A 27,053-nucleotide genomic window follows, 5' to 3' on the forward strand; every position below is an offset into this window, starting at 1 on the left:
TGAGGATTGTGGTGGAAACTCACTGTTAGCGGCGGAGATCTGCGAGTACTGGAGGTTGCCTGAGCGCCCATGCTGAGGAAATCGGGTGGCAGCACAAAAGTGGAAATTTGGGAACAGAGCGGCTGAGGCGCGTAAATTTGTATGGCAAAGAGAGGCCCATGTGTTCTTCGACGAGCGGCGTGACGTCAGCTATGAAGAGAGGTAGATGTGCGCTTTCGCCTAATTAAAAAAAACTGAATGTTTGGAGAAATGGAGGCGGCCATCTTGGGTGAGGTGGACGAGTGAAGAACGGAAGAAAGGAAGAACAAGCACTATCGCCTGAGAAAATAGCCTGAGTGTTTGGTGGCGGACATCTTAAGCGTGGATTGCGGGTGAAGTTCGAGGAATAGCAAGCTCAAATTCCTTTGGAAAATAGGAGAAAAGTTGATGACGCGAGTGTTGACGTCTATCGGCGGCCTTCTTGGGTGAAGGAAAAGGCGATTTGTTTACAGGTCAGCCTTCAGTTCACTAATTTAAGAGTTTGTGACGACGTAGGAATTTGAATTCTTTGGTGTTTGTTGGCACGGTGACAAGCACACCGGAAGAAAAGCGCTTGTCTCCAGGTGTGTGTTCGCACGCTGACAGGCACATCTTTTCATCACAAAGTCTTGCCTCATTGGAAGAGGTCGCATCAGCGGTGACAGGCACACCAGGAGTAGTGAGCTTGTCAAGGTGGTGGGAAAGAAGACTAAAACTGTGTGGTAATTTTATGAAGTTACAGTTGTGAGACATTTTTATTTTTCTCTTCTTGTGTTTAATTTTGTTTGTTATTTTGTGATAGGTGTACTCTTAAACTGTAATTTGAAATTAATTAGTTCTTACTGCTGGTGAGGGAAAAAGAAAGATATGCAGAATGTTACAGCACCACCGTTTTTTTTTATCGGATCCTGGAGAACCTGCTATAAAGTGGAAAAAATGGAAAAAGATCTTTGAGAACTATGCAAGGGTTTGTGGTACTAATTTGAGTGGAGAGAGAAAAAACGCACTATTGTTGCACTGTTTAGGGGGTGAAGGTCAGGAAGTGTTGGAAAATTTACCACAACTTGCGCAAGTGGATCTGAGGGGTTTGAACGAATACGAAATATGTGCAAGACTGTTAGACCTACACTACTTACCTAAGGTTAGTACCATAATGGAAAGGTATTATTTTGGACTGCGGGAACAAGGGAAGGAGGAAAGTGTAGAGGAATATATTACTTCATTACGGAAATTAGCGTCTAGTTGTAAATTTGGTGGGTTGGTCGAAGAAAGGATCAGAGATCAGTTTGTTTTGAGGTGTGGAAGTGATAAGATCAGGGAGGAGCTCTGGCTAAAGGATGAGCCACCTTTGGATGAAGTAATTAGTATCGCAAAAAGGGTTGAGCACATGTTAAAGTGTGTAGGTGAACTTAGCAAAGTGGGTAAAGATGATACTGCCAGTAGTAAGGTACAGGAAGTTGAGTGTCAAGTAGTGCAGAACGATGAAAATAAAAAAAGTGAAGATTGTGTGCGAGAGAAAAGTACTGTGGAAGAAAATAGTACAGTGAAGTCACAGTCTGGTAGGAAATTTATAACGCCATTTCAAGGGAATTGTTACAGGTGTGGAAAGTTTGGACACATGGCTAATGCAAAAGAGTGTCCAGCTAATAGGTTTAGTTGCAATGTTTGTGGGAAAAAAGGTCATATTGGGAAAAATTGTCGATTAAGGAATAGGAGGGATTCAAGGTCAGAGACAAAACTGGTTAGCTTTCAAGTAAGTGAAAATGACGTGGAACATCCATCTGAGTGGGTTTTGGTGGGTGATGTAAGAGTCATGATGAAATTTGATTCGTGTTCACATCACTTTTGTTTCAAAGGATGTTTTCTTAAAAAAATGTAAAGGTAAAAAGACACTAGTGAAACCAGACATAAAGCCAAGAGTTTACAGTGAGTTACCCATTAAGTTATTGGGATATTTTGAAGATTGTATAGAGTTCAAAGGTAGATTTACTGAAGCAAAAATTTATGTGGCTGAACGGGGTGACAGTTTGTTGAGCTGGTCTCATCAAGCACGTTTAGGTGTCATTCTCAATCCAAATGGACATCCCTCTGTACAGGTTCAATCTGTTGAAGGGGAAGGGAACAAGTTTGTAAAAGAGTTGGTGAGTTGTTCAGTGATAATCTGGGATGTTTAAAAGGTTATAATCACCATATTAAATTGAAACTTGGTGCAATTCCGGTTGCGGCAAGGGTAAGACAAATTCCAATTTGTGTACAAGAAGCTGTAAAAAAAGAAATAGACAAACTGTTGACAACTGGTGTAATACAACCTGTTGAAGCGACTGAATGGCTTGCCCCAATTGTGATAGCTCGCAAACCTAATAACGGGATTCGCTTATGTGTGGATCTTCGTGCCCTGAATAGAGAAGTAATAGTTGACAAATTCCCACTTCCAAACAGAGAGGAATTAGTTTCTACACTGGATGGTGCTTGTTACTTCACCACCTTGGACATGGCTTCGGCTTATCACCAGGTACCTTTAAGTGAAGAGTGTCAGGAGTTAATGTCATTCATCACACCAATGGGGGCATTTAAGTTTCTGAGAATGCCGTTCGGACTGGTTTCCGTGGCCTCAGTCTTTCAGAGGATTATGGAAGATTTATTTAAGGGAATACCAGGTGTAAGATGTTATCAAGATGATGTATTAATTTGTGGGAAGGATGTGAAAGAGCATGATGAGAGGGTTCATTCTGTTCTTAAAAAAATGCTGGATGCTGGTTTGTCTTTACGTAGAAACAAATGCAAATTTGGGGTCTCTGAACTCGATTACCTGGGCCATCATATTTCCCGACATGGTGTAAGACCTAAGAAGGAGTTAGTTGACACAATTGAAATGTTAAAGGAACCATGCTCAAAAGAAGTCGTCTCTTCATTTTTGGGAATGGCAGAGTACTATAATAAATTTGTGAGAAATTTTGCTGATAAAACTGTAAATTTAAGGAAGTTTATGTGTAAAAACACCGAGTTTGTTTGGTCTGAAGAATGCAGTATGGAGTTCATGCAAGTAAAAAAGGATCTTAGGAATGCACCGAACTTGCAAGCATTTGTACCTGGAAATCCTACTTTTATTGTTACGGATGCAAGTAAAAAAAGACTGGGAGCTCTTCTATTTCAGTTGAGGAGGAGTCATGAAGAATTGATTGCATGTGCGTCGAGATGTTTAAAAGGGGCTGAGTTAAGTTATTCGGTCATAGAAAAGGAGGTGTTGGCGATTCTGTGGGCTATAAACAAATTCAGGAAGTTTGTGTGGGGCTCTTCTTTTACAGTCAGATCTGATCATAAGCCACTTAAGGAAATATTTGAAAGGAAGGGTTTAGATTCAATTTCTTCAAGGATTAGAAGGTGGGTCATCTCCTTGCAAGAGTATGACTTCAAGTTTGAATACATTCCTGGGAAAACTAATGTTTCTGCGGATTGGCAGTCTAGATTGGTGGATGTTGTAGACAAAGTTGAAAGTCAAGATGAAGGTGATCAAGATGATTTTTAGTGTGAGTTAAGGGTTTGTGATGTTACTTTGGGAGCTGTAAAGGAAGATGAATGGAGGGTTGAGTTGGAAAAGGATAATGAATTGTTGAATGTTGGAAAAGGATAATGAATTGTTGAATGTTATCAGTCTTTTACATCAGAACAAGTCACAATCTCTTGATAAACCTTGGTCTTTAGTTGCAAATTAATTAGCTGTTGTGGATGGTTTACTTATGAGAGGAACAAGGTTGGTTCTTCCTTTGAATCTTAGGGGTGTCATTGTGAACATGGCCCATGAAGGACATATGGGCATCTCTAAGACCAAAGAACGCATCCGTCAGAATTTCTGGTGGCCTGGGTTGGATTTGATGGTTGAACGTTCGGTTAGAGAGTGTACACCTTGCCAGGCCAGTGACAAAGTGCTTTAAACAAGAAGTGCTCCAATGGTTTGTAGAACTCTTCCAAGATCTCCCTGGGATGAGGTGGCAATTGATATTGTAGGTCCATTGCATGGTGAGCGTCAAACTCCTTACTTGTTGGTGTTGCTGGATTTATGTTCCTGTTGGGAGGAGGTAAGTTTGGTAAGGGAGGTCACAAGTCAATCAGTGATTAGCTTCTTAGAATCTGTGTTTAAACGGGAAAGTTTTCCAAACTAAATTCTTTCTGACAATGGACCTCAGTTCTGTTCGGGTGTGATGGAGGATTATCTTCTCAGGTGTGGGGGTGGTACATCAAAAAATCTCCTTATATCATCCAGAGGCAAATGGTGCCTTGGAGAGATTTAACAGGACTCTAAAGGAGAGTATCCAGTTGGCAAAAGTTAATTGTTTGGATTGGAGGAAGGAGTTGCAGAGCCGCATTACTGCTTATAGGTTCACCCCACATTCATCTACGGGAAAAACTCCCATTGAGCTTTTTAAGGGTAGAGCTCCCAATACATGTCTGTGCCCGGCATGGATGGTGGCTGGTAAGGGTGTAAAAAACAATGATATTGCTGCTCGGAGAGACAAAGAATTATCTCTTCAAAAGAAAAGAAAGCTCTATGTTGATGAGAAAAGGTCTGCCTTTCGGTGACTCTCCTTTCCGCACCAGGCGTCGACTGCCGACGATCAGCCGTGAGACCTGTTGCCTCTGGTGGTCGGACTGGACTCGGAGGTGGAAGGGAAGTGGCGGAGAACGAAGTGGCTAAGATGGCGGATGGCGCCTTGGAGTGCACCCCTCCCGGGGACGGAGACACCGCTGAATTTGAGACCCCCGGACTTCGGCTACATGGGGAGACGCTTACGCGTAGTCACGTGTTGGTTGCACTGGTTGCACTGGTTACCCTGCGGATTGCTCTGCTCCGGAACTCCCGGGACTTGGAGGTATGGATCGCTGCCATTGCTGATCCGCCATTTTGTGGCGTAGTGGCTTTCCCCCGAGTTGGTGCCGCTGAATCTCCTTCGGTCGCTGTGCCAGGTTCCCCGGATGAGTCTACAGTTTTGAGGGTGCGAATGGATCTGGCTCCTGTGCTGCGGTGCTTCCCGCATCCTGTGCTTTCCTTTCCGTGCTTGGCAGACCTGGTTTTGGACTTGGACTTGTTGGTGGTCAGGGTATTGTTGCATTCTGGCCGCCGCCGTGCATCGTCGGTTGTTTCTTGGTGGCTGGGACGATGTTGTGCGGCGGCGCTGCCTGCTCCGCCTGGAAGGATTGAACTTTTTGTATCGACCTGTCTCCTGACTGCAAGGCTGTTTAGCAGTTCTACTATTCACAGAAGTGGCCAGGGGTGACCTCGCTTGGGTCTTGGAGGGACTTCTTGCTGGTTAATGGTGATTCAAGGACACGTCTTGTGGGGCTGTTACTGATTGCGTTTTGTGCGCTCGCTGATCTTTGTACTTTCTATGGCCTCTGCCTCTACGATTTTAGTTGCGGGGGTGGGGGGGACCGGGTATCTGAATCGACGGCTCCTCTCCTCATTCCTTTTCTTTATTGTCTTCTTCTTTCTCTCTTTATTTCCTTTCTTTAGGGTGACTCTGGGGCGACAGGCACGCTGTTAGTGGGGTAGGCCATAGCCATTACGGTGATGTAGGGTGGCGGGTGTTGGAGGGGTTTTGTTATTTTAGTTTGTTTTATTCTATGGTCCTTTTCTCTCTTTCTTCCCAAGAGGGTTGGCTATATCTTCTTCTTACATCCTTTTTCTGTTAGGCATCTGCACTTGTCTCTTCTTTCTGTCTTGTACGGGTGGGTTTTCCACACGATGTTCTTGCTAAATTGCTAGCCATTGTTTGACCTTTACTCCTGGCCTGCCTTCGGCGGGCGTAGGGTGTTTTCGGCCTTATTGCTTATCGTCGATTTCTGATTGCATGGAGGGGTACACCCCTCCAGTCTCTTCTTGTTTATTGTGTAGTGTGCTGCCTCTGTTGATATAGCCGCTGCCTCCTTCTCCATGTTATAAAAATGAAACCTCTCCTATCCTTGTGCTTCGCTGTGCTACGACCACGTACTATGACTATAACGTGATTCCTCCTTTTATCATGCACATTTACAATGCTCCTGTCTTTATCTCCTGATTTTGCGGCCGGCCCCTGTGGTTGTAGGCCTGCGCCTGTATTGCTCTGTTTGACTTAATAAAGGTTATAAAAAATAAAAAAAATTGGTCAAAGTTTACTGCACCAAGAACCATAGTGAAACTTTTCAAAAATGCTGTTAAGACAGAGGATGGTCGTATCTGGAACCACAGTCAACTATCTCACTGTGCTGGATGTGATTTATCTCTTCATGATTGTTCTACTTCTGGTGGACATACTTCAGTTCCAGTTTTGGAGTCTTCTGGGTCTCGTAGGAGTGTGAGAGTTCGCAAGTTGCCTTTGCACTTGCGTGATTATGTCTAGTTTAGTTTACTGTAATGTTGAACTTGTTTAAATGTCAAGAGGAAGAAGTGTAATGATGTAACATGGTTCCTTGCTGGAATGCTTAGCATGGAACCATGCCTGTCAAAGGTTCTGTAGTACAATGTTCCACAACTGACAGTTGACTTATGTCGGTTGTTGGATGAGGTTGTAATAAATACCTCCTGACTAACTCTTATCCTGTATGATTCAACCTTATTATACAAACGTTACTAAAAATGCAGCAACATGTGTTGCCGCACGGGGTAAGGCCCTTTGCAATGCTGGACAGGTCACCTTTCTGTTGCTTATTGTTATATTTGGGTGTTAAACTTGTACTAATGAGGTGCAACCAATGACCAGACAGTGTTACCAAGTTTACAAATGATGAAATAATTCATTATTTTGAAATTTGGTAACACATTCTGTAATACTACTACAAAATGTGCTGCATAATTGAACTTTTCTTGCTGCATAATTTACTCAACCCTGCCGCATAATGTAGCCATCTCCTGCCGCATAATTCCAATGACTCTGGATTTGCTGCTTACACCACTATTGTGACGCGCGTCCTGCTTGAACAAGTGCAGCACGGGCTGCAGGCGCTGCCACCCCCCCCCCCCCCCACTTGAGGGCCGCCAGTGAGTGCCAGTCTAGTCCAGCAATGCTTCCGAGGCCGAAAGATGGAGTATCATTGAATCAGATATTAGTCACTCTTGTTATCTGCAGTGCTTAGAAGAGCAGTGTGCGCTGTACCTTTGTCAATCTGTGCAAGCTCCTGGTTCTCGCCTTCGGAGTCCTCGCTGTCCTCCTCATCGCTCAGGGGGCGGGAGATCTGCAAGGAAGGCAGGCGGACATTAATATTCGGTTAGATCTGATTTCCTTACCTCTCCCTTCCCACTCTCCTTCTTGCCCTCCTCCCCAGCTGCTGCCTCTGGCGCGCGCAGCGGTCTCTGGCCCACAGAACACGTTTCCTCGGCGGAGAAATGGTCTTACAGTAAAGGCAGGAAATACAACACAGCCCTGCGGGCCTGTCCCCGACACTGCCCTTCTGCGCTCACCAGAATGGCCATAATTCCGGTTTCCATCATCTGAGCCTAAAACCGAATAAAGGGAGTGGGCGGGGGCCGAGAACTGAGGCCTGGAACCCCGGTCCATTAATAGGACAACATCAAATGAATCATCTTTTCAACACATGTACTACTTGAAAAATAACTCTTTATAACAAGGAAACAACTGCTCAGCGGGATCCAGTTCTTTCTAACAATTGGTTAATGGAGCGCAAGCACAGTGGCGTAGCAAGGTCAGGTGGAACCCGGTGCGGAAAATGTGTCTCCCCAGCTTAACAAAATGGCTAAATAAGTGTTTAAAATACATCCCCCCCCCTCAGTGATGACACCTGGGGCGACCCGCATCCACAGCACCCCCTTCCTACGCCACTGCGCAAGCCAGGCGGGATTCTCAAAGCCGGCGGACAGTTTTATCACTGCAAGTCCACTTTGGCTCCCACAAAACGTGGTTTTGCACTCAAACTGATTTACTCCCTCATTCGTGGAAAGGTGGCAGAGGGACCCTGCGGAAACATTTGAGGGCACAGGGAGTGGAAAGGTGTCAGGGCTTTGAGCCCATTACAGACTGTATTTTGGTGGCTGGAAGTGGGACTTACAAATGTTTAAGGGGTCAGAAAAGAGATAACATGCTCTACAGGGAAGGTTGATAAAGCCTGTGGAGCATGGGTACTCGCAAACATGTTCCCAGGGGCCAAGAAATGTGGTCTGTGATGTGACTGAGGGCTGCAATGATGCAAGCAGGTGGCGGTGGGGCGTTTGGGGTACGGTGAATGTAGGGAAATTAAGCATATTCATCTAGTGGCTGATTTGCACAATGTGAAACCAGAAAACCTGGGATTAATCCCGGCTTCCCCACTTAACCAAAGTGGGAGATCCTAGGCAATTTTTTTGTGTGGTTTTCCCCAGTGCTTAATTTGTAAAATATTAAGTGCCAGGGCTCTGACCATGAGGCCACTGCAGCTTGCACCACCCATCGCCCCGGTCATCGCTGCCAAAACAACTACTAACCATCTCTCGCACATGAAAATGCGACAGTTCAGATTATTCCAGGTCCCCAAGGTAAAGGAATGTCCGGGGAGGCAGGTATTAGTAATTTTTTAATGTATATTGTTTTCCTAAACAACTGTAAAACTGCTCATCTCCAAATGAGCAGCGCCACCTTGTGGCAGTGTGCCCTAAGTGTGGTGATGACAATGAGGGGCAAGTGCCGAACACTGGAAATCAATTAAGTGCCGGTGCTCGGCACCGGAAAGCTCCAGCTCAAATTAAGCAGTGGTTTTCCCTCATTATCACATATAAGAGGAACTCAAAAAACCAATTCAGGATCTGCGCTGTACAAAACCTTTTCCTGTGTTTGATTTAATAAACTATAATGTTGTTTATGTACAATAGGAACCCAGCATATAACAACCGGCTTGTGTCTTAGTTCACTATTGGTATTGTGGTCAGGGTGGAGGGAAAAAATGATTATTGATAAATTTATGTTTGAAAACTATCACTTTTAAAAAATACTTCTCAATGCACTGATAATCTGATGTAGTAAGGAGAAACGGTTAAAGAAAATACACATTATCACATTTTTATACTTTTCCTGCAAGATGTCTTTAGAAATGAATGTGATCAAGGGCTGTAGGACACCAGAGTTACTTCCCTTCTTAAATTTTAAATAACAGCTAAACAAGCGATTGCATTTTTATTTAATAAGAGTGCTGAGTCGTATAAATGGCAGCCAAGTGCTGCTGTTGACCCCGGGCCACACGAGAGTACCACTGCTGTGGAGGGTCTTGACTAGGGGCTCGGAGGGTTAGCCTGTACACAGATTATGTATGTATGTATGTATGTATGTATGTATGTGCAGGGCTCGATTCGAGGGTAAATGCGGTCTACCCGTTATTTATTTTCAGAGGATAGAGGTAATCTCCCCTGCTGCAAAGCTGCCCACTTTCAATGGAGAGCCACCTCCCTTTCCTACTTCTCCCAGAATTCACAGAAATGTGCTGAACTCGTCCCGGTGTAATTTTCGGACACTCTGACGCTGGGACTTTGACACTGGGACACATTCAGCAGCACCTACAGGTGGTCTTCTGCTTTTGTTCCGAGCAGCATTCCAGCTTTGCCCATAACAGAAGCCAGAGTTAAGGGGCCATTAGGCCTCTTTGTTTGAGTATCCTGGCTGAGAGCTATGGAGCACCACACAACTAGATGCAATGGAGGGGAAACAAACATCTTATCACTTCACAGGTACTTGAAAGAAATGCTTTTGACTTTGTTCAGTCCCTGTATATAAGAGATATGCAAAGTCTCTAAGAATATCAGATGTGTTGGTCGCCCTAGTATTTACACTAATAAGCTAAATACCACTATTTTGTTTTATTTCTTTTATAGCACTACTCTATCCCGATGCAGGGTGTCAGAGCGCTTTACATCACACGTACAGATTATACATTGACAATAAACCATGTGTGTACATCAATATGAAGGAAGTGTTACATAAGACAATGAAGGTTACAAGGTGTAGGAGGCACCTGTCCTTCATACCTCACAGTGCCATATTAGAAGGATTACAATTATGAACTGCAAGTAACAAAAAGGATCCAGGTCCTAAAAGCAGTAGCACACTTACCCAATTACATACAATTAAAAAACAAAATAATAAAATCTGTCATCTGCGTGCTTTGCAGGGGACATATTAACCTTCTATGCTACTTCGATTCAAAACTAGGACCAGGCAGAACACAGATCTCTCCAGCAAATACGTTATCCTCCAGAATTATTCTAAGATTGTTATTATTCCCTGAGATTTAGCAGGCACAAAAGATCTCTGTAGCAGGTGCCTTAACCCCCATAAGAAATTTTAAAATACAGACACGGCAACCAATCAAGCGGAACAGATTTACGGCCACATTTCTTCTTGTTGCCAATTTCTTTGCGGCAGGATTAAAAAAAAAAAACAGTATAAGTTGGGGCCCGGATTTTGCGTTGTGGCTGCGTCAATATTTTGGCAAAACCCAATGCAAGATTTAATTTGTTAAATATTGTAATGCTCTCAAATGCACCTATGATCAACCTGCTAAACATATGTGGGGTCTTAAGATCTGTGAGATCATGGGTTGTAATTCTACTTCCTGTGATGCCACACACAGTGATGTCACACGCATTCTGCCTAACTTGCCCCACTTCTGTTTTTTAGGACGGGAGCCCTGTGTTTGTGGTAAATATATCAAGACTCTAACCAAACGGCAACCTAGGGCTGTACAGGGTCCAATGCAAAGACAACAATAATGTGGAGCCATACCTATTTGCAACACCTATATACAGGGCCTACTAGGGGGATTAGATATTCCATAATGTTTCAAATCCCATGGGTGTGTGAATTAGCACGAATCCCTTAGGTCAAGGTGTATATTCTATATGTAAAAACGTCTCAGCAGGCCAAAACTCACTGTAAAAAAATTGGTGAGTAGAGAGAGTGCCTCACGGTAGCAACACCCGAGGGGGTTCCTGGCTAGCAATTACCAGTCTACCCACTTCTCATCATCGGTCACTCTCTCTCTGTGTAGTGTGTGAAGAAAGAAAACCAAAAATTACTGTGATCGTGAATGATACATAATTTGTGTGGTGCATTAATAGTATACAAAAAACAATATGTGCACTATTCAAAGAATTCCATATATATATATATATATATATATATATATATATATATATATATATATATATATTATATATATATATTTATATATATATATATATATATATATATATATATATATATATATATATATATATATATATATATATGAGCCCTGTATACTTGAGGATAATAGGATACCAAGACACGGCGAGAGCAGGCTAAATCAGTGATAATTGACATTTGAATGGTCTGAGGCACTTGCTCACTGTGCCACTGGATTCAAGCTAACCTGGCTGAGCATACCCCGAAACCGGTCCCAGGACGCTTGTTTCCGGTCCAGGGAGGGCCTGGCTTGGCAGTTTCGTTTGGACTGTTCCCATGAAGCACAGGGTCAAGACTGATTTGCATATAGCTGGGTCCAAACTGGGGTGGCGTAGTGGCCAAAAGAACGATGGATTTAACCTAGATCTCGTGACTGGGGAGAATGTAACAAGCAAAGTTTAGGGTAACTGCAACAAATGAGGGACAGAAAGCTGAATGATTCAGACGTATGCACTCTTTTGGACTGTGGTGTGTGTTTAGAGTGTGTAAGAGGTTCGCACTACACACATGGTTAGGTCGACTTTACATTTAACTTTCAAAATGCTATGTTCATGGTATACAATGTTCTGTTAAACATTTTAGGCAGTTACACACCTGGGGAGCTCAGACAAACTTATTTTAACTCAAGGGGGAGCGGCATAACATTTTTGAAGATGACTGCAATAGAATGAAGGGGAAAATGTGGTCAATTTGTGGTTAAAAAGCACACATATGTAAAGGTACCAGTCCTGACTGAGAATAATGGCTTGACACCACCTACTGGTGGGACCACCATAGTCCGAAGTGTGCAGCAGCAAGGTGGTTTGGGAATGGGTGAGGTATCAGGTAAGTACGTATACGATACATGAAAGAATTACATTTAAATCTCTTTGCATAACCCACAAGTCACTTCAGGGTAAGGGACCCCCTATTCTTAGGAATCTGATCTGCCCTTACAAGTCTTCTCGGACTTTTCGTTCTGACCTTGGAAATCTGGCCAAGGTCTCCAGAGTGAGGAAGGCGTTCTCTGGGGGCCGTTGATTCTCGGTTAATGCGGCCAGGCTGTGGAATGCCCTTCCTGGCAAGATTCGAACTGAACCCAGCTATATGAAGTTTCGGAAGCTTCTTAAAACATTTCTTTTTCCCAGTGATCCCTAATTAACGGTACCCTCTTCAGTTTGCTCTTTGTTCTTCAGCTCTGGTACGCTCTCGGGCAGCCATGCGCTTTATAAATTAAATTTCATTTAATTTCATTTCAGTAATCAAGTCATGAAATTGTAATTGGAGTGAAACAAGGAGCAGAAGATATGGAGACACGGTGGCCATATCAGGGGTACACTTAATATGTCAGCAAGACACTCTGCTGACATTACAACAATCTGAGGGTCACACGTTTAAATCCAGGCTGTGGACACCAAGAGCCCACAGCTGACAACATCCAACCCCTTTCTGCCGTCACCACCATCTTAAGCAGACAATTGTGTTATTTAAAAGAATGGTAGGGAAGGAAGTGGCCAGGAAGGTGCGAATTTACTCATCGTAAGAGTTAAGGCGCATAGTGGGTCACTCCCTGGCACACAATGAGCAGGGTTATCAGGCTGTGAATTCCACCAAGGGTCTCTGCCACCCCTCCCACCCTCCAGCCCTGCTGAGACACCTTCCTGCTGCCCAAAAAGCTTGCGGACAGACTGTCCCACCCAAGAAATAGACACCAATCACATCTTGGAACTGGTACAAATTACACATAAGGTTCGATGGTAGAAATTTGCAGTTTTGCATGCGTAGCGTGAGCATCTCTTAGAAATAGCTAACCACAAATAACTGTACATATGAATAGGAATATCTCAGGTTTCGCTCTGTTCAACAGAATTTTTTCCAAAACAGCAGTGATCCGGTTTGCATTAGCTTACGAATGCCATCAGCCAACATAGAGGATCTGCCAAGAATTTGCAACAGGCGGACTAGATTTCCATATTGCTCCCTGGGAGCAATTTATGCCTTCGTGTTCAAGGAAATTAGGTGCGTCAGAAGCAATGAGTTTGCCCTGCATTTCAAGAGAACTATTTCTACTCGCACCAAATGTTACAAAAGTGACAGGGCTCAAGGGACACCACGAACGAACAGAAAAGCGCTGGAATAAATGGCAAAAGATAAATTGTTGATAGTGGGAGATGGGGAGCTTATTCATTATTCACATTAAAATCTCAGATAAAGCAGTGTGAAGCCCCTACTGCTGAGAACTACAGAGTTCTGGTATTTTCAAAAATAGTTTCTCTTCTTTCGGGTTTTTGCTTTTATTGCTAGGTTAAAGCGTTACAGACAAAATCTAGGAATTTATAATCCAGAAGGCATAGCAAATTGACCAACTTTTCTGAAGAACACATGCATATATATCTAACTATATCCTTGCAATATATCCACTAATGCTTTGTACGGATAAAATATATTCAAAAGAACAAATATCAGGTACTATATATGTAAAAAAACAAACAACATGCGTGGAAGGAATAACAAAAAAATCCATGTTTTCATGTTCGATTGAAAATGTCCTTCCTTTCCTCTTGGTAGCGTTTTCCCACCTTGTTTGAAGGAATATATCCAGGTGTTTGCACACCCACGCTACCCAATTAAAGGAAGATAACCATTAAAGTTTCTTGTTGGCACATCAAGCTTACATACTTTCAATGATTGGAAGTATACAAATAATTGATCTTAGCCGATACCACTAAATAACCTGGCCCAGCATTTAAGACCTAGCGATTCAAATCTCTGAGTTAGCTTTTATGATCCAAAATGGGACTATGTGAGTAGGTCTAAAAAAACAAAAAAAAAAACAAGAAACATGGACAGGAGAGAAAAAAATGAGTTCATGCCTGTGCAAGGCTTTCAACACGTTTTCTGGCAATGTCCAGGGCACAATACCTACATGTAGTTTTGCAGCTTAATGATAAAGGGAGGAAGATTCCTGCATCATCAACATTTAAAAAACATGGCGATGCCTCTTGGCTTTCCCAACAGTTTGCTCCCAAAAGTCCCTGCCATACTTATTTAAAAGGAGGCATGGTCATTAGCGTAGCCTCAATGAAATAGTCATCTGAGTTGAGGAGAGTGCGCAAAAGTTGCATTATGGGTTTTTTTTAAAAAAAAAGGTGTTCTGTAATTTAGTTTGTAATTTTAGTTTGAGAGAAACACACTGAAGCACAAGCCTTTTTTTAAATAAACACTCGATGCACAGGAGCATACCTCTTAAATGCCCCTTTAACACCATCCAATTCAATTAGAGAACCCCAAACCAAAATGGTCTTATTCACAAAAAAGCAACACATCTGTTGTGCGGAGACTAAAGCACAGGCATAACAGGGATTCACAACATTCCCCCGATTCTCTAAAGCTTCATTGGACAGAAAACCTGAAGGCACAGACAGGGTTAGGGTAAATGTTACATTTTGAAATTTCCATGTAAAGACTTCTCTTCGACGGCGCCCTAAAAATGGAAAATATTTAATGCCCTTTTCACCCATACCTCTTGGCTGTACCTGCACAAGTGCCTTGAACTGTGAACAAAAATCACATCATATATAACCTAAACACAAAGGTATTGTCAGTGATCATAGCTTCTGCTAAATATTTTGTTAGTCTTAGAAAGCAAATTCAAGATTAACATCCCCCTTGGGCCTCATTCGATTTCACTTGTCAAGTGCCTGTTGTAATTACTTTCGATGAGTTGAAAGTCCGTCGGTGCACTAGTTTTATTCTGGTGTATTCTTGTTATCTAGGTAATGTGTGTGCTACTTCATCCTAGTGCTTTGTCTATGAGCACTCTAATACTAACTTGACTAGGTGGGACGGGGGACTCCGTCGTGATAGATGCGTGCACTTTCACATAACTTTCAAGTTTTATCCTTTATTCTCTGTAATAATCAATATATTGGATTCTTATTTCAGGGAAAATATTTATTTCATATTTCCATTCATATTATATTCCATAATCCATTCATTTGTATTTTTATTATTTCATCATAGTTTTACATTTAACCCAATGCATTTCGGGTCTGGAAAGCGACCCTTCCTCTGGAGTCTAAAAAGGAGAGAAACGGAAACCTAATGAGCTAGTCTCAAACAAAAAGTTCATCATGGGCTAACATTCAATGTTTTCTCATTACATTATCATAAGAGCTAACTTTTAAGTATACATATATATGTGACAATATTATACAATCGTTTTGTGTGTCATATGGTTCCATGTAGTGACTTAGTGAGTTGGAGTAGTTGTATGGGTTAGTGTAGTCAGGGAAAGCTGGTGATCGAAAAAAGATAGTTTTACATGCAAGAAGGTTGCGATGTGCACATAGCATTATAATAAGGTGAAAGACTTCGATTCTATAAGGTGAAGGCCCCTTGCTCAATCATTGAGGTGCGCACTATGGACATTAGTAAAGAAACATCTAGATGCGAATTAGTAACTTACTTCAATCGAAAACTATGACGGATTCGGCGTTCTCCGTTCGTTGAAAAAGTTAATAACAGCGCACCAATAGCGGCCATTATATGATTCATTTTCATCCACTAACAAGTAACAAGGTATACGATTGGATGACTGTGTGTCACGTGTTCGCTACGTGTTGCGATACATTCGGGAAAGTGCAATATATATATAAACCTATGTATCCTGGATATTGAGGATACTAAATATAATATTTGAGTGAAGGTGAAGTTACTCTAATCTAGGTGAAACCGTCAAGATTTACACAACGTCTACTTAAATCTACTGTGGCTACACACTGGATGGAAACGGGACATAATATTGCTCAACTGAGATTTACCATTTTGGAAGTCATAAATGTACAGCGTGACACAGACCCTCATAAACAAAGACTAAGAGCAGAATATTACTGGATACGAAAATTGGGAAGTATTTCCCCCCAAGGAATGAATGACAGAATAGAATTATCATGCTTTTTATAACAATTCATACACTGTAATGAATGTACTTGAACCCTGCATAACCTCCTGATACAGATTATTGATAATATTATAAACCACTAGAGTTTATCCTCACCCAACATGGCCGACACAATTCCCTAACTTCATCATATACAGTGATATTCCTTTTTTACCTGTTGGTTCTTTGTTTAACCCATATTTTGTTTGTTTACCCCATATTTTCTTTTATTCTTCTTTTTGGATATAGTTTATCCGTTTTACAATAGCTCACCATATATTAGAACTGAGGTGAGGTATCGGTATATTTACCGTAATACGTCGTGTAAATCTTGACTGTCACCTAGATTAGAGTAACTTTCACCTTCACTCAATTATATTTGGTATCCTCAATATCCAGGATACATAGGTTTATATATATATATATATATATATATATATATATATATATATTGCACTTTCCCAAATGTATCTCATCGCCTAGCGACCACGTGACACACCGTCATCCAATCGTATACCTTGTTACTTGTTAGCGGATGACAATGAATCATATAATGACCGCTATTGGTTAGCTGTTTTTGACTTTTTCAACGAATGGAGAACGCCGAATCAGTCGTAGTTTTCGATTGAAGTAAGTTACGAATTCGCATCTAGACGTTTCTTTACTAATGTCCATAGTGCGCATCTTAAGGATTGAGCAAGGGCCCGTCACCTTGTAGAATCTAAGTCTTTCACCTTATTATAATGCTATGCGCACATCGCGACCTTTTTGCATGTAAAACAATCTTTTTTTTTTTTAACACCAGCTTTCCTTGACTACATTAACCCATACAACTACTCCAACTCACTAAATCACTACATGGAACCATATGACACACAAAACGATTGTATAATATTGTCACATATATATGTATATTTCGGACCCAAACCAAGCTGCCATCAATTTCAAACAATGGATCACTCACAGCGCTGACGAACTAGCACCCTTGAATAACCATCTCACCAAACAAAACAGCAAAAAAAAAACCTGGTTCAACGATGACCTTAAGAAATCCAAAAAGCTATGCAGCACTCTTGAGAAAACATGGAGAAAAAACTCAACCTCCGACAACATGACCACCCTCAAGGCAGCCACCCGCAAACACCACCAGCTGATCCGATCCACTAAGAAATCAGCATTCAAGAATCGACAACAACGCCCATAACAGCAAGGAACTATTCAACATCGTCAAAGAATTCACCAACCCCACCGCAGCCTCAAACGACATCACTCCCTCCCAAGACCTCTGCGATTCGCTATCCTCCTTCTTCTACAACAAAATTGCCGACATACACAACAGCTTCGAAAACAGCTCCAACAAACAACCCTCTCCATCCCCATCAGAACCTAAACCGACCTCTAACAACCTCAGCGCCTGGAACCCAATTATCACTGAAGACACCATCCGCCTCATGAATTCTATCCACTCTGGATCGCCAACCGACCCATGTCCCCACCACATCTTCAACAAAGCAGACTCCATCATCGCACCCCATCTCCGCGATATCATCAACTGCTCCTTCATCTCTGCCACCTTCCCAGAAAGCTGGAAACATGCTGAAGTCAGCGCCCTCCTGAAGAAACCCACAGCAGACCCATCTGAACTTAAAAACTACCGCCCCATATCCCTCCTCCCATTCTCGGCCAAAGTCATTGAGAAAGCCGTCAATAGCCAACTCGCCGCCTTCCTCGAATCCAACAACTCCCTCGATCCCTCACAGTCCGGCTTTCGAGCCAAACACAGCACCGAGACCGCCCTCATCGCAGCAACAGACGACATCCGAACACTACTGGACAACGGAGAAACAGTGGCCCTCATCCTACTCGACCTCTCTGCCGCCTTCGACACTGTCTGCCACAGTACACTCATACAACGCCTCAGCAACATCGGCATAAAAGGAAAAGCCTTGGACTGGATTACCTCGTTCCTCACCGGAAGAACCCAGAGAGTCCGCCTTCCCCCATTCAATTCAGAGGCCACCGAAGTCATCTGCGGCGTACCACAAGGATCATCTCTCAGTCCCACCCTTTTCAACGTTTACATGAGTCCCCTCGCATCCATCGCACGACAACACAACCTCAACATCATCTCCTACGCAGACGACACCCAACTAATCCTCTCCCTCACCAATGACCCAAGTATCGCCAAAACCAATCTCCATGAAGGAATGAAAGAAGTAGCCGAGTGGATGAAAAACAGCCGTCTAAAACTAAACTCGGACAAAACGGAAGTCCTCATCCTAGGATCATCCCCCTCTGCCTGGGACGACTCATGGTGGCCTCCGGCCCTGGGTACAGTACCCATTCCCACAGATCACGCACGTAACCTGGGCTTCATCCTAGACTCCTCCCTCTCGATGACCAAACAAGTCAACACAGTTTCATCGTCATGCTTCAACGTACTACACATGCTCAAAAAAATCTTCCGTTGGATTCCCACCGAAACAAGAAAGACAGCCACCCACGCACTGGTCACTAGCCGACTGGATTATGGAAACACCCTCTACGCCGGAACCACATCCAAACTTCAGAAAAAACTCCAACGCATCCAAAACGCCTCCGCCAGACTCATACTGGACATCCCCCGCCATGCTCACATCTCCGACCACCTGAAAGACCTCCATTGGCTCCCCGTCAACAAAAGAATTACTTTCCGCCTCCTTACCCACGCACACAAGGCCCTCTATGACCTAGGACCTGAATGCCTCAACACGCGACTATCCTTCTACACACCCAACCGCCAACTACGATCTTCCAATCAAGCCCTTGCCGCAATCCCGCGCATTCATAGGTCCACCATGGGAGGAAGATCCTTTTCCTTCCTAGCGGCCAAGACCTGGAATTCTCTCCCCACTCACCTCCGCCTCACACAGAACCACCTATCCTTCAGAAAGCAACTAAAAACCTGGCTATTCATTAAATAATGCACCTACCCCCCTCAAGCGCCTTGAGACCCTCTGGGTGAGTAGTGCGCTATACAAATTCATGAACTTGAACTTGAACTTAAGCTTAAAAGTTAGCTCTAATGATAACGTAATAAGACATTTAATGTTAGCCCATGATGAACTTTTTGTTTGAGACTAGCTCATTAGGTTTCCGTTTCTCTCCTTTTTAGACCCCTGATTCCAGACCCGAAATGCATTGGGTTAAATGTAAAACTATGAAGAAATTATAAAAATACAAATGAATGGATTATGGAATAGAATATGAATGGAAATATGAAATACATATGTTTCCTGAAAAAAGAAATAAGAATCCAATATATTGATTATTACAGAGAATAAAGGATAAAACTTGAAAGTTATGTAAAAGTGCACGCATCCATCACGACGGAGTCCCCCGTCCCACCTAGTCAAAGTAATTACTTTCGATCCCACCCTAGACCCTAGACTCTGGCCAACAAAGAGTTGGCCAAGACATTCCTCTAATCACTGCACCAAAAATCACACCATCTGGCAAGTTCCTAATCGAGAAGCCATTTCACAATAATGAACTCTGCAGTAAGGTTGCAGCACAACTTGAACCAGTTTTTAGTTCTGGTGTTGGCAAGACATTTTGATTTTACTAAAACATGTATAAAATAATTACATATAGTGGCTTTCAGCCAACTTTCTTTGTCCATTGGTGTGTTATTGTAGTACTAACATATTCCCAATGCAGCATACAGCATGGGGCAGTGGGTTAGCCTACTTAAGCCAATGGTTAACTTCACTTTGAGTGACTTCATTGCTCTCACAAGGAGCATATCCGCACATAAGTTAGTTCCCTTCAGTGCCAGTGTTAGTTTTTAGGTCGAGCCTACCTGCTATCTCCTCTATCGGCTTTTGGCATGCCAAAGAGTTGCCTTTTGTTAATTGTTGTGCCATTTAGAAATACAGGGTTTTTATTGGTGCATTGGGTCGGATTCTCCCGCCTTTGCGTACTTGGGTCACGCCCAGGCGATTTCACTCATTGTTTGCTTGTATTGGCCATCCCAATACGCCCCCAGTCCCTCCTAGTCATCCTGATCGGCCTTTTTATTTTGTAGGCTATCAACATCGTTTTAGGCTTTCAGGCCGTTTCACAAGCAGTGCTCGGTTCGGCACCTTCAAAGTGGCAATTTCTGTCCGGTAGCTGTTGAGCTATGCCAATAGCTCCAACTCAAAAAATGCGAGACCTATTACATTTCTAATGCTGGTTTACTTTATAATTGCTTTAGTGTTGCCTTTGTGTTTAAAGCCAGATGTGATAGCAGGAAAATTCTGATGCACACTCCTTCTTTATCACATCCCATCTCCTGCCAATGCTGTTGCAACTTCCTGATGAAGTGTTTGGTTTTCTGACTGTTGCCATTTGACAGCATACCAGACTGTGTTCATTTGAAACTGTTCTGAATTAAGTTTTCCTATTTTTTGTTGTTTTTTCCCTCTTTCCTTTGTCTTTTCTTTTTCTCTTGCCTCTTTCATTCTTGCTTTCTTTTTCTCTTGCCTCTTTCATTCTTGCTTTCTCTTTCCTTCATTTTATTTTTCCTTCTTAAGTACGCTCTTCATTTCCTTTTTTCCATTCTTTCTTTCCTTCCTTTCTATTTCTTTTCATCTATTGGTCTTTTTCCTTCTTTGTCTTTTTTTCCTTCATCTTTTTTCTTTCCTTCCAACCTTCTTGCTTTTTTTCTGTCTGGGTTTTTTCTTCCTTTTATTCGGTCTTTCCTCCATTCCCTCTTTCCTTCTCTTTCTCTGCCTCTCCTTCCTTATTTCTTTCCCCAAAGGCAAGGGGCTTGTAACCAATGTCAGACTGATTGACTTTAAGTGGTTCCCTTCAATGTCACAAAGTACTATGGTTATGTGCGTTTTTTAGACCCCAAAAAAGTTTGACTGTACCAAATGTTTTTTTTTAGATTGATGAGGGCCCGGTATATTCCCAAACCTTAACGTTTTCCAAAGATCATGACAAAACAATAGGCTGGAGGCCAATGCTACACCTATTGGCTTTGCCAATGCTGGTTACAAAATGTTTCCAATTTCACAGCTCTGGAAATATTCAAGTTATTATGTGTGGTATGCTGCAGGCAGGGGTAGTGCAATGCTGCAGTTAAGAAGAATTTAAGAAAATAGTCACGGCTGAAAATCCTGTGGTCTCCAGGAAATAAGATCTTATACCCAGAAATGAAGGTTGCTCCAATTTCCCAAGGGAGGTTTGAATACAATGAAGGAATCCTTTCTCAAAATAAAGATCCATGTATTTAAACCCTTCTTTAAGGAATTAACAGCCTGATTCATGAAAACCGAAATCTGCGAATTCTAAATAGCGATTGACAGCGAATCGCAATTTAGAATTCGCAGACTGACATTCATCAAAATCTACAAGAAAATAAAGCGAATCGCTCGCGGTCACAAAAAGCGTTAGCGATTTTCAAAATTCGCTAGAAAATTGCTATTTCCGTCAAAATCCGTGTAGGTTTAGCGACATCGCTATTAGCGAGTTTGCTAAATGCGATCTCGCTAATAGCGGGATCGCTAAAACGGGAAGTCGCTTTTCGAGCACAGTGATGACATCACAACCAGGAAGCTGGCAGTTCCCACCCCCAAACAGAACAGTGAGGCAGATCTCGAGGCTCCATCTCACAGAGCTCCTGCCAGAACACCTCCAAACTTCGAAATCCTCTCTTTTGTGACTGCAGCAATGGCAGAGGATGCAGCACCAGGGCCCAGTGACACCGGGCGCAAGCGGAAGCTCAAATTTAGTGAGCAGGAGTTGGAGCACCTGATAGAGGGAGTGGTAGAAAACTACACTAAACTATTTGGAAAGGACTCCAGGAGGGTGCCTGAAGCGGAGAAACGCTGACTGTGGCTAGGGATTGGCGCAAAAGTCAACGCTGTGGGCGCGACACACGGGTCGCTCGAGGAGCTAAAAAAGAGGTGGTACGACCTCCGAGGTCGTGCCAAGGAGAGGGTGGCAGAGAGGCTGGGCGAGACCCTGGCTACTGGAGGTGGAGATCCTACAGTCCCTCCCAACACCCCCTTGGAGGACCGTGTGGAGGACACACTTGAGGCAGAGGCGTGTATATGGGGTCATCACTCTGGACTCATCCCGACTCACCCAAGACAGCCAAGGTAAGTGGCATGCGACTGCGACCCTGTCCCCTGACAATGGCCAGGACCCTATAGCCTCCCATAATCAACCCAAGTCATGCAATCCATGCACATTAGGTCATGCCCAAAAGCATTGTGGGACATGTAGTCTGCCCACAATGTACAAAAACCCCAATGCAGTCAGACATGTCCCAAAGTACGCGATGCCTCAGCCAGTCAGGGAATGTCAGCCAGCATGCATGTAGCAACTGCACGTGTGACAAATACATGCAATTAATCTAAGTCCACTTCCCCTCACAGGTGGCGCTGACAACAACAGCAGCGACAGCGACAGGCTGCACATAGACGAGGCACCAGAGGATGCAGAGGAGGTGCCAACAGCCACACATCCTGCACCATCAGGCGCTGCACCAATCCCTGCTGCCAGACCAGCATCATCTGCGCCAGCACCATCAGGCGCTGCACCAATCCCTGCTGCCAGACCAGCACCATCTGCGCCAGCACCATCAGGCGCTGCACCAATCCCTGCTGCCAGACCAGCACCATCTGCGCCAGCACCATCAGGCGCTGCACCATTGTCAACCGCAACACCACCACCAGCGGGACCCTCAACATCTGGTGCTGCTAGTGCGGAGACAGTGCGCACACCCACTGTGGCCAGGCAGCACAGCAGGCATGGCAGGAGGGGGATGGCTGTGCGCGTGCCAGGGCAGAGCATAGAGCGCCGGATGCTGAGCATCCATCAACTGCAGGCACGACGCCAAGGGGCAATGCAACTCCAGCTCCACAACATTGGCCGCAATGTAGGAAATGTGTCGGACAGGATAGAGCGGATGACAACTGCAATGGAGGCGAACACTGCGGCCATCATCTCGCAGCGCAACACCGCCCGCCGCCGCCACCGCCAGCTACTTACGCGGCTATCTGCCTACACGCGCTCTAACTATGTAATTGGAAATGTCACCTCCCAGCTCTCACGTCGGTGCCTAGCTATGCAGCTGCAGCTGGTGCAATGCTGCGAGGATGTGGCGCGAGTCTTGGAGCACGTCACCAGTGCCGTACTGGCACTTCATCCAACTGGCCCAGCCAATGGTGGTGGGGACGACACTAGTGAGGGGGCCTCCAGTGTCAGCAGCCTGTCTGCCTCACAGGTTGGTGTGCTACGCCGCAGCAGCAGGCCCACTGCGGGTTCACGTGCCGTCCCAGAGGATGAGCCTGAAAGGCGATTGGGTGCCGCGCGCCGGAGGCGCACTTGACTTTACTGTCCATTGGCAGGGACATGCTGATGATACAAGCATGCCCTGTGTATGATTTAGAGGAGTATGGCGCAATACTGCTCACTTGTTAAGAATTGCAAAAAGTCATTATTATTGTGCCTTCAACAATAATATTTATTCTAGCATTGTACATCTGCCTCCTGTCATTATTTCCATTGGCATGCATTTGTGAATTTGTGAGGGGAGTGGGTGTACTAGAAACTGTTCAATGTGATGTGGTTGCGGCGTCTGTGTCCTTCAGCTGGATTCTCCCCGCGTGCTTGACGCACATGTGCAGGTGGCCAGTCGTCCCCTTCCGACTCACTGCCAGAGATCTCTACAGGTATCCGGCGCTTGGTAGCAAGGTTGTGTAGTATTGCACACACAGCCACAATGCGGCAGCACACATCAGGACTGTAGTACATGGCCCCCACCAGTCTTGTGCAGTATGCGGAATCTGCTCTTTAGTAGTCCAAATGTCCTCTCAATGCAATTCCTTGTGCGTATGTGTGCTACATTGTAACGCCGTTGCTGTGGTGTAGCAGGGTTGAGGTATGGGGTGAGGAGGTATTCACGGAGGGCGTAGCCACTGTCACCTGCATGAGAGGAGCAGAGGGTGAGTGCCTGTGCAGCGCAGCTACTTCATCACAGTGTAACATTGTGGGCCAAGTGTACTTACCAAGTAGGTGTCCTTCACCAAAGTCTCCCCTGGCCAGTCGTGTGTGGAGGCCGCTGTGCCGGAATATGAAGGAGTCATGTGTGCATCCCGGGTACTGTGCCACTATGTCCGTGATGTATGTCTTAGCATTGCACACCATCTGGATGTTGAGGGAGTGGTAGGACTTGCGGTTGCGGTACATGTACTCCGTTGCAGCTGGTGGGCAGATGGCGATGTGGGTACAGTCAATGCATCCTATCACATGTGGGAAATGCGCAACATTGTAGAATTGATGCTTGGTCTCATCCAACTCCTGTTGGCTGGTGGGAAATTTGATGTGGTGGTGTAGCTGGGTCAGCATTGCATTTAGGAAACTCCTCAGGCAGCGGGACATGGTGGGCTGGGATATCCCCCCTGCAACAGCAACTATCCCCTGGAAGCTCCCGGAGCCAGAAGGTGCAGGCTGCACAATACCTGGTCATGTGTGGGCACGGCATTGGTCCGCCTTGTTGGGTGCTGCATCAGGGGGTCAAGGTCCTGAATTAGCTTGATTATCATTGCCCCATTCAGGCGGTACTTAGCGTATATTTGCTCTCTGGTTTGGCCCAACAGGGTGACCCGCTGGCGGAAAATCCTCTCCTGGATCCTACGTCTCCTCCGTGCTGCTCTCTGTAGCCTTCGCCGCCTGACCACCATGTAGAGTCCTGGGATAGTGAGACTCCTAATGCTGCTGCAGCATCTCCATAAGTGTGTTTGGTCAGGCCAGCACTTGTTCCTGATTGGGTAACGGTTTTTCAAAAAAAAATTTAATGGGCTTTGATGGTTACCAGATGGGATCTGGGAGGAGGAAGGGAGATTAACACACTAACTGGCTTACCTAAACTGACTGGTCACTCTAGATGCGGTCATCTTACATGCAACTCTAAAACTCTTGACCTCGGCCTTCGGACAGATATCTCACACCAATTGTAATTCCCAGGGAGTAATATACCTGATAACATGCCCCTGCCAAAAAATTTATGTGGGGATGACGAGTAGAAAAGTGCGCGTGAGAATCACAGAACATCGAAGCACGATTAGGTGTGAAAAGACTAACACAAGACTCACAGCCCACTTTAAAGAAAAAAGACATGGGATAGATGACCTGAAGTGGACCGTCATTGAGAAAATCCAACTCGGTAGACACCAAGCCGACGAACAGAGCCTCTTGCTCCGGCGGGAGCAGAGATGGGTGTACCGGTTGAAGAGCCATGTGGTGGGACTAAATGATGATATTCCGTGGCAGGCGTTGAGCAGACAGTGAGGGGTGATGGAGTGAAGAGATACTATCACGGTGATCACCCCGTATATTAAATAGAGATCTATGAGAAGCCACTATTGATATGGGTATGATTCCATGGGCTTTTACCATCTGCACTCCTTTTTCCCTCCCGGATGACCTCCTAGTAGAGGTGACATCCACCATGAACATTTACCCTCGAGCTCCTGGGAGTTACTAATGACTTTGGGGAGAGATAATAACAACAACAAAAATATTAATGGTCCATAGGGGTTCAAGTTCGCCCATAATAATAAAAGAGATCCAACTATGACGTCGAATATCATAGTCCCTTTAACATAAAGCATTTAGTAAATCCATGATAACACCACGCATGGTACGGACAGTATGGTGTTGGGGGTCACCTTACCCCAGATGAACTGTTCTACTCTGATTTACTGTTCGATCCAGTTATCTCTTGAGGCTTGTTTTGAGAGGGTTAACACAAAAAAAATGTCCCCCCTGCCCACGCGCCCTTCCCTCCTTCCACTTTAACCCCCTCCTCCCCCCCACCCCCAAACCCCTGTACATCAACCAGACATGTAGGGGCTTACTGCCACAGAATGCCATCCATTGTAATGGCATTTACTAGAGCGTATGGTGTTTACCATACCCAGTGTGGCACCTTAGGATCCACGAATGAACTACGTGGGGCGATACCCGCCCAGGGAACTACATTTCCCATGAGGTGGAGAACGTGTGAGGACGTTGGCGCCCCACGTGACGACGCCGATGACGTGGTCACGTGGGACGCTCCAAACTGGTATTGACATTCTTCAAAATACGGAGAGACACCGCGCGTATCACTCTGCGCGGTGTCACGGTCTGCAGGTGAATTAACAGGGACTCGCCTGCAGAACGGTAAGGAGTAGGCTTGTGGGGGTGAGCGCAGAGAGCGCTTTGGATGGCAGAGACCCGATGGAGGCACAACAACGCTAGACTTTGTTTTAGCGTGTGTAAACAGAGGTGCACATCGGGAAAGGGAGGCATTTAAGGTTACAGCGTCTCCCTTATGCATCCTATTCCTTTTCATTCCAGATTGTGTTCTTTGGCGTCCCCTCCACCGGACACCAGTTCGAGTTTGTTAATAGTATGAACTCGGTAAGTGCACAATTACATGTACACTCTTTGGGAGTGGGGACACTGAGACAGGATGAGTAGTAGGTTGGAGTATAATGACGGCCCCATGAACATCGAAGGGGCTAGTTTTGAGATACGATTGACCACGTAAAATGTGAGACAATGGACTTTTTAAAGGGCTTGCATCCTATATTTATCAGGTTAAATAGGTGCAAGCGATTAAACTTATTTGAGCAGGACTTATGGTATTATTTGTTACCAGGTTTTTAGCTCAGCATCAGATAGGGGTTTCCAATGGGTTTTTACTCTTTAGAGACATAATACAAAGAAAATGATAGTTAGTATATGTGATCACTGAGAGTGTCTGTACTATCTTCTCTTTTACTACGACAGTGAATGTTCTCCCGCATTTGAGGGAACCGTCTCCACACAGATCAAGGGAAGGGTACGGATCTAGTGGACCTACCTCACCCCTGGGGTATCATTATCCGAAGTACGGAGAAACCCAGAGTGGCACT

The 27,053-nt window shown here is 44.4% G+C and overlaps 1 protein-coding gene across 2 annotated transcripts in view; it reads right to left on the bottom strand.

Annotated features, from left to right (window-relative positions):
• The window catches only part of LOC144762339 (uncharacterized), a 539,245-nt gene that overhangs the window by 297,117 nt on the left and 215,075 nt on the right, over positions 1-27,053 (bottom strand). For both annotated transcript variants that reach the window (XM_078647501.1, XM_078647500.1), the window contains exon 2: positions 7,146-7,224. In XM_078647501.1, the coding sequence (XP_078503627.1) occupies positions 7,146-7,224 (79 nt within the window). The remainder of the gene's footprint in view (positions 1-7,145; positions 7,225-27,053) is intronic.

Source organism: Lissotriton helveticus, chromosome 6, assembly GCF_964261635.1.
Source record: "Lissotriton helveticus chromosome 6, aLisHel1.1, whole genome shotgun sequence".
NCBI lineage: Eukaryota > Metazoa > Chordata > Amphibia > Caudata > Salamandridae > Lissotriton > Lissotriton helveticus.